The sequence below is a fragment of the Colobus angolensis genome, unplaced genomic scaffold (genome assembly GCF_000951035.1).
Source record: "Colobus angolensis palliatus isolate OR3802 unplaced genomic scaffold, Cang.pa_1.0 Scaffold23, whole genome shotgun sequence".
Classification (NCBI taxonomy): Eukaryota; Metazoa; Chordata; class Mammalia; order Primates; family Cercopithecidae; genus Colobus; species Colobus angolensis.
The window spans coordinates 1779879-1793428 of record NW_012115488.1 but is presented as its reverse complement, the minus strand read 5'-3'; the positions used below and the strand labels follow the sequence as shown (position 1 = coordinate 1793428).

Genomic DNA, 13550 nt, shown 5'->3' with positions numbered 1-13550 from the left:
ACTCCATATGTGGTAGTGAAATTTCTCAAATGTAAGACTGCAGAAGAAATGATGGTCAGGATAATCAAATTTCTGCTTTGGACGTGCTAAAACATCTAAAGAAAGGTAAAAGTAGATAACTGTACTCGTCTGTATTTTAAAAAAGATGCCAAGATGTATCAAGATTTAATATAAACAATTTTTAAGAAATCTTAAGAAACTCCTTTGTGACAAGTTAAATTATACATACACACATGTATATCCATATATATGCGTGTATATATAAAATTTGACTACAAAGAAAACTATGCTAATTTTGTAGATATCGGCATATAGATGGCATTCAAAACCACAAACGACCTAGAATAACCTAGGGTGACAATGTAGGTAATGAAGAGAAGAGGGCTGAAAATTAAACCCAGGGCATTCAAACATTTAACTGTTGGGCAAAGAAGAAGGAATCAGCCAAAAGGTCTAAAAAATTAGTGACTGGAAAGAAAGAGGAATACGAAGAGCATATGCTATTGCAAAAGTCAAGTGAAGAAAATGTTTACTGAGAAGCGATCAACCTTATCAAATGTGCTGACAGGCTTAATAACATGAGGACTAAGAATGGGCCAATCACTGGATTTAGCAACATGGTGGTCATGGTTAACTCTGATATTGTTAACTTTGAGTAACATGGAAGGAATGGATATTAAACAGGTAAGAAGTGAAGACAGAATGAAAGGTTAAGAAGCAGAAACAGTGATTACAAAGACAATAGTGCCGGATGTTATTGCAGATAAATAGCTATGACAAGGTCCTTGTCTTCAAGAAGGGCCCGTGTATGTGTAAGATAAATCTTTTATCAATAATCCCTGAAAAATATGCTTTTTTTTTTGCCACAAAGGGGGTTACATTTACATTATTGAGCAGTTTCTAAAAACCCATTACTTACTATAATAAAAGTTAACTGAAATAACACATTTTCTTAAGAACACAAAACCTTCAATGTATCAAAAATTTTATTATCAGATTTTCAGATTGTTTATGTACAAACTAAAATTATATTTTATACATCACACAAATTAAAATGCTCAAACATCAGTGCTCAGAATATGTTTTAATATGTCTATTCAAAAAAGGCTGAAGACATTTTAAAAGGATGTTTTCTTTGTCCTATTTTCAAAATCTTCCTAGACAGGATGTTAGACAGTTATCACATATAATATGTGTGAATGAATATGATAAATGTGCCCTTTGCAACAAAAAGTCTGAAATTTTAGGTAATTATAGGCATGCTGAATGAACAGTTTAGAATAATGTGCCAGTGTCATCATCAAATACTATCTTCGTATACATGTGTAATTCATTTTGCACAATGGTTTCAATTCAGTGTGTATGTAATTAAATTGTAAGGTACTCTAATAGCTGCTAACTTGAAATTCTGCCTTTTCATTTTAAAGAAATGAATAGAAAACATAGTCTAGTGAACATCAAAGTGTTTTCTGAGACTGTTAAATCTCATCAAAGAGGTCTTCTGGGCTGCTGTTTCTCAGAGTTTCTAAAGACATGTTTTCAGCTGAGATGTGCTCCTTTTTCGATGTCTCGGGTAGTGAAGAATCAGGCCTAGAGTTTAAAAGAAAATCAAAATAGTTTTATTTTTAAAAACTTCTGTTACAGAGTAAAAGAAAATGAAGAGACACATAAGTGAAATGACAGTCAAATCCTGTTTCAAAATTGGTTTAGAGATTTACTTCCCTATGATGTTAACTGTAAGGAAAGAGATGAAGAGACTAATTTCTCTAACTGCTTTAGAATTAATCTGTCTCTATTCTGACCCCAGGAAAATTCAAAAACCTATAACAATACTCATAATCAAGGTCAAGAAATAAAATATTCTATCCTCTATGCTATAATCACTTTTATGCCAGGATATAGAAGGTTTTTCAAACTACTCCTTTAATGATTTCATCACAATTTACATTTTACTCTGGCTTTCTTAAATTCTACTGATTAATGTGCATTTTAATCTCTTAGCAGCAGAAAGTTTTGGTCACATGAATTACCTTTAGTGGGTCTGAGGACTATGTGTATATATGAAAAATAATGATTTTTCACATTTATAGCAGTTGCTGATGAAATGTTGGCCTATATTCATTTATTGAATCTGCATATCTTCATTTAGTGAACTAAATTTTACTCAGGTTCAGTATTGTAGTCACTATTTCAATGGATTGAGTGCTACACTTATGTAGATCTTTCTTTGAATCCTAAGATAACAGGCTGACTGCCATGATCACTATTAATTGGTCTTAGAAAGACTGCGCTGGAGAATAACAGAGCTCAATCAGAAGTAAAGCCTTGGAGTGTCTGTTAATATCCTTGTAGAAACCTTGTCAGTGGTTCTCTGTGGAATCTAAATAAAGTATGCTTAATATTATCAACTAGAGGTGGTTTCCGGGGTGATTACGATTAGGTTGAGCTAACCCAGTAATACTTGGTAATACCCCTCTATTTCCAACTTTGAAGGCTGTGGTGGAGTCACAGCACCTTGGTATAGCTGAGAAAGCATGGAACTTGAAGTCAGGAAAAACAAGTTTGAACCCAGGTTTATTTCATATTAGCTATGTAACTTTAGCCAAGTCATTTAAACTCACTGGGCTTCTATTCTCTCCACTGTAAAACTGAGATATTAGTATTTCTCTAGAGGTGGTCTAAAGATGAAATGAGTTGATGTAAATGAAAATGCTTGTAAATTCCCACAAAATATTTGGAAACTATTATTATTATCTGTTAATACTGCATAAACTACACATGAATTTCTGTTAACAGCAGAGAAGAATAACCATTGAAAACCCTCAAATATCAAGTATGTTTAGATGATATTTTTAAAAGCTTGTACCCTTACCTGGTTGCACAGGTTATTAGAAACGAGTTCTCCTTGGTATCATGATTAGAGACAATTAACTATGGTTGGCTGCCACTATACCTGGGACATGTTCTGTCTTATTCTGAGCAAGCCAATTTCAGACAGTATTATCATCACAGGAGTGCCAAGGTGCTAGGCATTAATGCATTCAAGATGACAAGTACTACCCTCTGGGATTTGCAATGTTAAAATTAACAATAAATACAGGCATAATTATTGTAACATGCAATTAAATATCTAAAAATATATTCCAAAGGAGGAGAAAATGATATAGTATGGGATAAAAGTATAATTATTACATGTATACGTTTTCATTGTCAACTCAAAACACATTAAACATTTTTCTCTGGCCAAAATGTCTTAGAGTTGCTTGTACTCCTCCTAGGCAAAAGAGATAACTGAACTATCTCAATTAAAAGTAAGAAATGGAAAAATAAGCAAGGCAGATACAATAAATGGTGCACAGAAAAGTGGCTAGCCATTTGCAGAAGACTGAAAGTGTGCCCCTATGTATTAGTCCATTCTTGCATTGCTATAAAGAACTACCTGAGACTGGGTAATTTATAAAGAAAAGAGGTTTAATTGGCTCGCAGTTCCACAGGCTGTACAGGAAACATGGCTGAGAAGCCTCATGGTAGAAGGTGAAAGGGAAGCAGGCCCGTCTTACATGGCTGGAGAAGGAGGAAGCTGGGGGGAAGATGTCACACACTTTTAAACAACCAGATCTCATGAGAACTCACTCGCTATCATGAGAATGGCAAGGGGGAAATCTGTCTCCAGGATCCAATCACCTCCCACCAGGCTCCTTCTTCAAGATTGAGGATTACAATTAGACACGAGATTTGGGTGGGGACACAAGTCCAAACCATATCGCCCTACCTTTCAACATATACAAACATTAACTCAAGATGGATTAAAAATTTAAATATAAGATTTCAAACTATAAAAAACTTAGAAGAAAACCTAGGAAATATCCTTCTCAACTTGGCATTGGCAAAGAATTTTTGGCTAAGTCCCCAAAAACAATTGCAACAAAAACAAAAATTGACAAGTGGGACCTAATTAAACTGAAGAGTTTCTACACAGCAAAAGAAACTATCAACAAAGTAAATAGCCTACAGAATACGAGAAAATATTCTCAAAATATGCATCTGTCAAAGGTCTAATATCCAGAATCTATATGAAACTTAAATCAACAAGCAAAAAGCAAATTGACCCATTAATAAATGGGCAAAGGACATGAACAGACACTTTTCAAAAGAAGACACACAAGCAGCCAACAAACATATGAAAAAAAAATGCTGCACATCACTAGTCATCAGAGAAATGCAAATCAAAACCACAATGAGATACCATCTCACACCAATCAGAATGCCCGTTATTAAAAAGTCAAATAATAATATATGTGGGAGAGGCTGCAGAGAAAAGGGGACACTTATACACTGTTGATGGGAATGTAAATTACTTCAGCCACAGTGGAAAGTACTTTGGAGATTTGTCAAAGAACTTAAAACATAACTACCATCCAATCCAGCAATCCTGTTACTGGGCATATTCCTCCCAAAGCACCCAAAGTTTTCTACCAAAAAGACACATGCACTGGCATGTTCATTGCAGCACTACTCACAACAGCAAATACATGGAATCAACTTAGGTGGCCATCATTGGTGGACTGGGTAAAGAAAATATAGTACATATACACTATGGAATACTACACAGCCACCAAAAAGAATGAAGCAATGTCCTTTGTAGCAACATGGATGCAGCTGGAGATCATAATCCAGAGCAAATTAATGCAGGAACAGAAAACCAAATACCTGTGTTTTCACTTACAAGTGAGAGCTAAACATTTGGATATACATGAGCATAAAGACAGACACAATAGACACTGGGGATTAGGGAGGAATTAGGGCTGAAAAACTACCTATTGGGGACTATGCTCAATACCTGGGTGACGAGATCCCTATCCTAAACCTCAGCATCATGTAACATACCCCTATAATAAATCTGCACATGTACCCCTTGTATCTAAAATAAAAGCTGAAATCATATTTAAAAAGTCAGACATGGAAAGATCTCTGTAATTGTGTCCATTGTTTAGATACTGTGCACCAGAACAAAGAGATCTATCAATTTTGTTTTTAAAAAAATCAGCATATGACCAAAGGACAATTCTGAAGTGACTAGACTGAAGGATAAATAGATTCCTGGTGCTCCACTTACAATTTACATTTCCTTCTGAGGTCATGAGGGGCTTAAGAAATAGATTTTGACTCCTGCACAGTGCCTAGTCATAACAGGTACTCAGTAAACGTTGTCCTGAATGGAGATCATTGAGTTTTTATATCCATGGTGAGTCAATAGAGTAAATTTAGAACTCTCTCCACAACTCTTAAAAAAGTTTTATTATTTTTACAGGTAATAAATGTTTATTGTTAGACTTTTGTAAATTCTGAAAAGCATAAAAAAGAACACAAAAATGTTGATATGGTTTGGTTGTGTCCCCACCTGAATCTCTTTTTGAACTCAATGTTGGAGGAGGGGCCTGTTGGGAGGTGATTGGATCATGGGGGTGAACTTCTCCCTTGCTATTCTTGTGATAGTATGTGTGTAACCAGAGAAGTGGGGCATTGCTATAACGGTATGTGAAAATATAGAAGCAACTTTGGAACTGGGTAATAAGCAGAGGTTGGAACAGTTTGGAGGGGTCAGAAAAAGAAAGGAAGATGAGGGAAAGTTTGGAACTTCCCAGAGACTTGTTAAATTGTTGTGACCAAAATGCTGATGGTGATATGGACAATGAAGTCCAGGCTGAGATGGTCTCAGATGGAGATAAGGAAGTTACCGAGAACTGGAGTAAAGGTCACTCTTGCTATGCTTTAGTAAAGAGCATTTCATTGTGCCCCTGGTTTAGGAATTTGTTGTACTTTGAACTTGAGAAGATGATTTAGGGTAGCTGGTGGAAGAAATTTCTAAGCAGCAAAGCATTCAAGGTGTGGCCTGGCTACTTCTAAAAGCCTACTCTCATCTGCATGAACAAATAAATGACCTGAAATTGGAACTTATACTTAAAAGGAAAGCAGAATAAAAGTTTGAAAATTTTGCAGCCTAGCCATGTGGTAGAAAAGAAAAACCCATTTTCTGGGGAGGAATTCAAGGCTGCAGAAATTTGCACAAATAAACAGGAGCCAAATGTTAATAACCAAGACAATGCCTCCAAGGCATTTCAGAGATCTCCCTGGCAGCCCCTCCCATCACAGGCTAGGAGGCCTAGGAGGGTAGAATTGTTTTGTGGGCCAGCCCAAGGGCCCTGCTACTCTGTGAAGCCTTGGGACATGGCACCCCACATTGTGGCTGCTCCTGCTCCAGCTGTGGCTAAAAGGGGCCAAAATGCAGCTCAGGCCATTGCTTTAGAGGGGGCAAGTCTCAAGCCTTGGTATCTTCCATGTGGTGGTAAGCCTGCAGATGTGCAGAGGGCAAGAGCTGAGGCTTGGGCGCCCCCACCTAGGTTTCAGAGGATGTATGGAAATGCCTGGATGTCCAGGCAGAAGTCTGCTGCAGGGGTACAGTCCTCATGGAGAAGCTCTACTAGGGCAGTGTGGATGGAAAATGTGTAGTTGGAGTCCCCAAAGAGACACTGCCTAATGGAACTGTGAGAAGACAGCTACTGTCCTCCAGACCACAGAATGGTAGATCCATTATCAGCTTGTGCCATGCATCTGGAAAAGCGGCAAGCACTCAACACCAGCCTATGAAAGCAGCCATGGGGGCTCTACCCTGGATAACCACAGGGGCAGAGTTTCCCAAGGACTTGGGAGTCTACCCCTTGCATCACTGTGCCCTGGATGTGAGACATAGAGTCAAAGGAGATTATCTGGGAGCTTTTAGATTTAATGACTACCATGCTGGTTTTCGGACTTGCATGGGGCCTGTAGCCCCTTTGTTTTGGCCAATTTCTCCCACTTAGAATAGAAGCACTTACCCAATGCTTGTACCCCATTGTATCTTGGAAGAAACTAGCTTGGTTTTGATTTTACAGGCTCGTAGGTTGAAGAGACTTGCCTTGTCTCACATGAGACCTTGGACTTGAACATTTCAGTTAACACTGCAATGAGTTAAGATTTTGGCGGACTGTTGGCAAAGCATGATCGTGTTTTGAAATGTGAGAAGGGGATGTGGGAGGGGCCAGGGATGGCATGATGTGGTCTGGCTTTGTGTCTGCACCCAAATCTCATGTTGAATTGTAATCCCCAGTGTTGGAGGAGGGGCCTGGTGGGAAGCGACTGGATCATGGGGGCAGACATCCCCCTTGCTGTTCTCGTGATAGTGTGTGAGTTCTCATGAGATCTCATTGTTTAAAAGTGTGCAGCACTTCCCCTTTTGCTCTCTCTCTCTCTCCTGCCAGTCATGTGAAGATGTGCCTGCTTCCCTTTTGCCTTCCATCATGATTTTATGTTTCCTGAGGCCTCCCCAGCAGCAGACGCCTGTGAAGCCTACAGAACTGTGAGCCGATTAAACCTCTTTTCTTTATAAATTACCCAGGGTCAGATTTGTCTTTATAGCAGTGTGAAAAAAGAGGAATACAAATGTCTACTATCTTAATTTGCATTACTTGTATTTTCACAGCCTTTTTTTTATTTTACAAAAATGTGATCATTCTATACATTTATAGTTTTGCAGCTTGATATTTTTACTCTGTAATATATTAGAGGTGTATTTTCATGCTGAAAAATTTAGATCTACATTCATCATTAATTTTAATTTTGATTTACTAACCATTAGTTCACTGATAGAGGTTTGGGTTGCTTCAGTATTTAAATGCCCTTATAAACAAGACAACAATTAGTATCCTTATACATATACCTTAGCATATTTATATATTTTTTCATGAATATGCTTGTTCTAAGGAATCATGCTTAGAGGTATAATTTGAAAAAAACAACTCAGAGAACCTGTATCTAAAGTTTTAATATAAAGTGAGAGAAACAAATAATTAGAAACTTGGGTGTTCCTAATGAAATTATAGCCATTAGTTATGGCTCTGTTTAAATTCTAAACCTTCCATAAAGACTTACTTTATTTTCATATTCCTAATTATTATTTCCTCTGGTCACTTACAGTACCTAATATCTGTATCTTATATTTCAATATATAGTTTTGTTTATTTAATCAATACTGTACTTGTTGATTATACACTATGAACAGCTCACTGTGTTAGGAAAATAGAACAAATGTGTTACTCCTGCCCTCAGAAAGCTTTCAGTTAAACATTTACTTTATCTAATTTTTTCAAATGTGTCTTTTTATCTTAAAAATTTTATAAATAGCTTGAAAGTAACAACTAAATAACATAATTTGTTCACAAAGAGTGACTTATCACTTTAGTCATCTCTATAAATATATTAATACTTAACATTCAGGTATATGTTCAGATAGTTTTCTGTGGGCAAACTGGTTCAATAGGGGATATTCTGAATCTAGATACTCTGAATCTCAATAGAAATTTTGGTCAGGTCACTGCTGGACCCCAGTTTCTTCACTTGTGGAAGGTTGAGGTCATTATAAGTAATCTTAGAGCTCTTTCAGTTCCTGAATCTGAATTTGTTATGCTTGAATAGTTCAGCATAGACTACTTTGCTAAATACATGCTCTCAAGAAATATTTGTGGAATAAATGATTAATGTGAATTAAAGAGGAAAGATTAATGACAGAATAAGAAACTAAAGTTACAGGCTAAAGCCTAAGTCTTTTTTCAAATAAAGAGAATATAATGAAACTTCTCCAGATGACACTCTCACTAAAAGGTGGTATATATTCTCAATAACATAGTTGTAGAGATTCCTATGTTCTACTAGTTGAATTTCATACTGTGTTAAAACACACACATACACAAACTACAACTTGAATCAAAATTGCACTACATCATCTAACTAACAATGAACACTGTACATCAAAAGCTAGATTTATTAAAAACAAAGTCTCATCCAGGGAAAGTTTCTCTAAAAATGTTAGAATAAATGATTGACTTCTCTTTTAACTTTATAGGAGTTAAGTTAATAACATCCTTAAAATGATATTTGTCTCATTTTGTAAAGACATTTTCTCAGCCAAGTTTAAAATGGTAGCACTATGGCTGGAACAGCAATCCCTTCCTACTCAAACGAGAAGCATTAGTATTGTTTAGAGTGACTCATATATTCTGAGAGTAGTATTTCTGAAATACGTCATAGTGTCAACCTGAGCAAACAGAGAGATTCAGGAAAATGAATAGTGATTGATGACACCATAACACTTGAAGAATCATGCTTGTTCGACTTTGACACAAACAATGATCTAAATTTAAAAAATAAATTGTTATTTTAGGTAAAATAACTAATTTTTTGAGGCCTAACTATATCTCTACCTATACAACACACATACAATTCAAATTTTTTGTGTCAAAAGTCAAACAAGTATGATTCCAGGTGAATTAAACACTTAAGTGAGAAAGGCAAAGCTTTAAAACTTTTAGAAGAAAATACAGGGGAATGTCTTCATTACTTTGAAATAAGAAAGTTTGTTCAAGGCAGAAATTGAAAACCATTAAGATAAAGATTGATACACTGAATTGTATTTGAAGTAAGTACTTCTGCTTATCAATAGATACCTTAAAGAGAATGAAATGACAAGACACAAACTGTGAGGAGATACTGCAACATACGCTAGTAACAAAGAATATCCAAAGAACTCCTATTAATGATTTTTTAAAAACCAAAACATATGCCAAAGACTATAGGAACTTCCAAAAAGGGGAAAAATGGAGGTAAATAAGCATATGATAATAAGCTCAACTTCATTAGTGACCAAGAAAATGCAAATTAAAGCCAATGTGAAATATTTTACACCAGATAAGCAAAAATTAAAATGTACAATAATATCAAAGATTTTGGAGGATGTGGAATAACTAGATAAATTATTGCTGGTAGGAGAGCAAATGTTTGAAACCATTTTATAAAACAATTTGGCAATAACTGTCAAGGTATATGAAAGTATATGTACCTATAACTTAGGAATTCCACTGATAGGTACGGTCCCTTGAGAAACATTGGGTGTATCAGGAGATATGTACCCAATCAGAGATGCATTGTTTACAACAGTGAAAAACAAGAACTACCCAAATGTCTCTCCACAGGAAAATAGGGGAATTAATTATTAAATTTTCATATAATGGACGAGATTATACAGTTATACACATATATGAATCTTAAGCATAATGTTGAGCAAAAGAGCAAGGCTCACACTTGTATCCTAACACTTTGGGAGGCTGAGGCGGGAGGATCGTTTGAGCCTAGTAGTATGAGAAGTATGAGACCATACTACTGGGCAAGACAGTGAGACTCCATCTCTAGAAAAAAAAAAGGTAAAAAATAAATTAGCTGTGTGTGGTGGTACATAAAATATAAATTAGCTGTGTGTAGTGCTAGCTACACAAGAGGCTGAAGCAGGAGGATCCCTTGAGCCCAGGAGTTTGAGGATGCAGTGAACTATGATTATGCCATTGCACTCCAGCCTGGGTGATAAGAGTGGGACCCCAACTCTTAAAAAAAAATACACACATTTAAATAAATGATTATATTTATTTAAATTGCAAAACCATGCAAAACTATGCAATATTGCTCTTTGAACAACAGAGTGTGTGTGTGTGTGTGTGTGTGTGTGTGTGATTTGTGTCAGTGTATCTTTGTATGCACATACATAATGCTTTGGGATCTGATCTGCTATTTCATGAGAGAATGGTTCTGGATCTTATTATTTCTCTTCCGTGACAATATTCTCAGAATTCTAGATTTTGTAGCTTTAGCTATTGTGAAGATGGTGACACAGAAGAGGAGAAGGTTTAAGATTAGGCATAAAGACTTCAGTTTCAGACATAACAGGTGAGTTTGAAGTGCCCAAAGGATATTCAAATGCAGATATATGTTGAGTAGGTTAACAAATACACAGGTATAGGACTCAGGAGAGATGTCTGGACTAGATGCACCAAGACAGCAGTCATTGCTATAAGGCAACTGGGTGAGTTGAAATGATCACCCAGAGAAGAGACCATCAGAGAGAAAAGGTTTAGTAAGAAATAGTGGAGAATATTAAAATTGTAGGGACAGACAGATAGAGAAAGAAATGAGTCAAAAAAGGAATGGCTCTAAAAATGAGTAAAACCAGGGAGGAGTGTTGTCACAGGTGCCAAGGGCCAAGGTGACTTTGTGTGCCCACAGCTTGTGCTGTTTCCACTTGCCACCCAAACACTGGCTCTCTATACAACTCTGACTGACAAACCTGTAAATACACTTCAGGCTAATGAGTCTCATCCACTCTAAATTATCTGGAGTTTAGAAGAATAGCCTGGAAGAATACTGCTATGTTCATGATTTATTACAGACAAGAAGAACAGGCAATGTTTTCTTTTGGGGAGAATGAAGTCTCAAATTCTCGGACTGCAGCAGTCACGGCAAAAATCCAGCAAATGGTCAATTCCTGCCTATCCACCATGGCAGGACATTCTGAGGCAGCTGTTTTACTCATGTTAAAACAACAAAAGTATATACATCTTTGTTTTATCACAAACTTCCCTGGCATCCATCCTCCTCATCACCGATGAGGGCTAGGGAAAAGCTCAGATATGGGGAGAGGGATGAAGATGAGAGGTAAGGTAAGGGCAGTATACAAATTGAGAATCCATCCTAAGCACTGGCTGGGGCACACATCATTTGGTTAAAAAAAAAAAAGCCAAATATTTTATGGTTTGTTTTTAGAACATATCAAATGAAACTTTAATCGAAATGACCTTAAAAACCAGCCAAATCAAAATATCAGGTACTTGCTGCTATTAAATAACTAAGCAGCTATCAGATTGACCTTAACAGAATTCCCATTATGAAATAAACTCAATTATGGAAACACCTCTTAAATGGAAAAGTTTTAAATAATGTGCCTAAAGATTTGACATCACTAAAGTTACCACTGTATTTTCAAATTTTAAATGTTAGTATTAAAAAAAAATTGATCTTAGAATAAGTGGGAAAAGTAGCCTACAAATTTCTAGTTGACCTTATAAAAACCAAAACCATCTCCTAAATAAATTAACAGACTGAAGTCATCCAGATTCAGTAAAACCAGTGCTGAACCTTGCCTGGAATTCACTAGGCCTACACGTCATTTCCTTGGCCTAGAAAATAAAAGAGAAGCTGAAACTTTCTGGCAGACAAAATGGCAAATAAAAGAAATTGCATTTGTTATTTTCAGTTAGATTCCTAAACATATCTTTTTCTAATGAATAAGACTTTTCTAATGAATAAGAATTTGTTTAAATTCATCAAGAGCAGGAAGAAAATGGAAATAGAATGAACAGAATAATAAAGAGTGAATACACTTAATGTTAAAATGAATTGACATGCTTTATAGATATTGGGAAAGGATGAGAATTCTAAAATTTTCCTATAAAATACACATATATTATAGATTTGAAAATAAGATTATCTAGTTCTGGAGAATTCAAATTTTAAAGTCAACCACTAAGATGAACATACCCAGAATCTACAAGGATGCAAGTCACTTACAGAAAAATTTCATACTTTCATAATGACTAAAGATTTTGTCACTCTTGCTGTACTTTATTCAGATAAATAAAATTGTTCTGGTAATTCATTAAACAATACCAAAGTACAAAGATACTTACAAAATCAATACTTGAAATATCCTGCATAAATTCCAAGTTTTGAAATCATGTAGGTGACATTTGCTACTGTTGATCTATGCCTATAAAAGTGGAAAATTGTCACGCTGGTGGAAAGTTACTCCTTTAAGACAAGCCAGGTGATCTGTGAGCTTACTGCCGCTTGCTGTGCTACAAAAATGAAACTTCCCTCACTAGCCTAGAAGCCTCTCCAGTTAGGGGGATTCTGCTTTATTAGACTTGGAACAATAGTTAGCACATAAAAGTTCCACTGATTGCATGTATTAACCAAATAACAAATAATTGAATACATGAGAGCGTATTAATAAGAAGGCTCAATAAAGTTAAGCAATGTACCCGAAACCACACAGCCAGTAAGCATGGGTGAGCAGGCAGTCAAGTCAGTAATGGAGTCAGGATTTTATCCTAGGTTAAAATCCAAAATCCATACCCTTTACATTAGGCCATTCTAATGGGTGTGGGGGGTCATCACTAACTCTTATTTCTACTCCAGAGGATGTTTTTTTCTTCTGAGGAAGGCAGCTGGGTTGTGTGCAGTGTGTCTCAAAAAGTAGTTCTTTAAGATATTCTCTAAAAAATCCGTGGTCCAAAACGTTCAGAAAATATTTTCATCTACTAAGTTCTCTTAGTCTTTCATATACATATTACACACTAAAATTTCTGTTAATTGGGAAATCTGTTAATTAGGAAGAACAAGAGCAACGTGTAGAAGAGTATATACAGAAAACCAGAATGTGTGTGTATATACATTATACCAAATGTGCATGTATATATGTGTGTATGTGCTCAAGTGTCTAGAATAGTTATGGGAGGATACAGAGGTAAATGGTAGCTGCTGAGAGGAATTTTAGCTGAGAGGGATACCTTTGCTGAATATTCTCTTAAACTGTTGGTTTTTTTTTTTTTTTTTAAAAACCTTATACATAC

At 35.9% G+C, this 13550-nt stretch overlaps 1 protein-coding gene across 3 annotated transcripts in view; it reads right to left on the bottom strand.

Annotated features, from left to right (window-relative positions):
- Positions 1 to 968: 968 nt before the first annotated feature.
- The window catches only part of XRCC4 (X-ray repair complementing defective repair in Chinese hamster cells 4), a 303267-nt gene continuing 290685 nt past the window's right edge, over positions 969 to 13550 (bottom strand). For all 3 annotated transcript variants that reach the window (XM_011944217.1, XM_011944218.1, XM_011944219.1), the window contains one exon: positions 969 to 1590. In XM_011944217.1, the coding sequence (XP_011799607.1) occupies positions 1479 to 1590 (112 nt within the window). In that variant the 3' untranslated portion in view covers positions 969 to 1478. The remainder of the gene's footprint in view (positions 1591 to 13550) is intronic.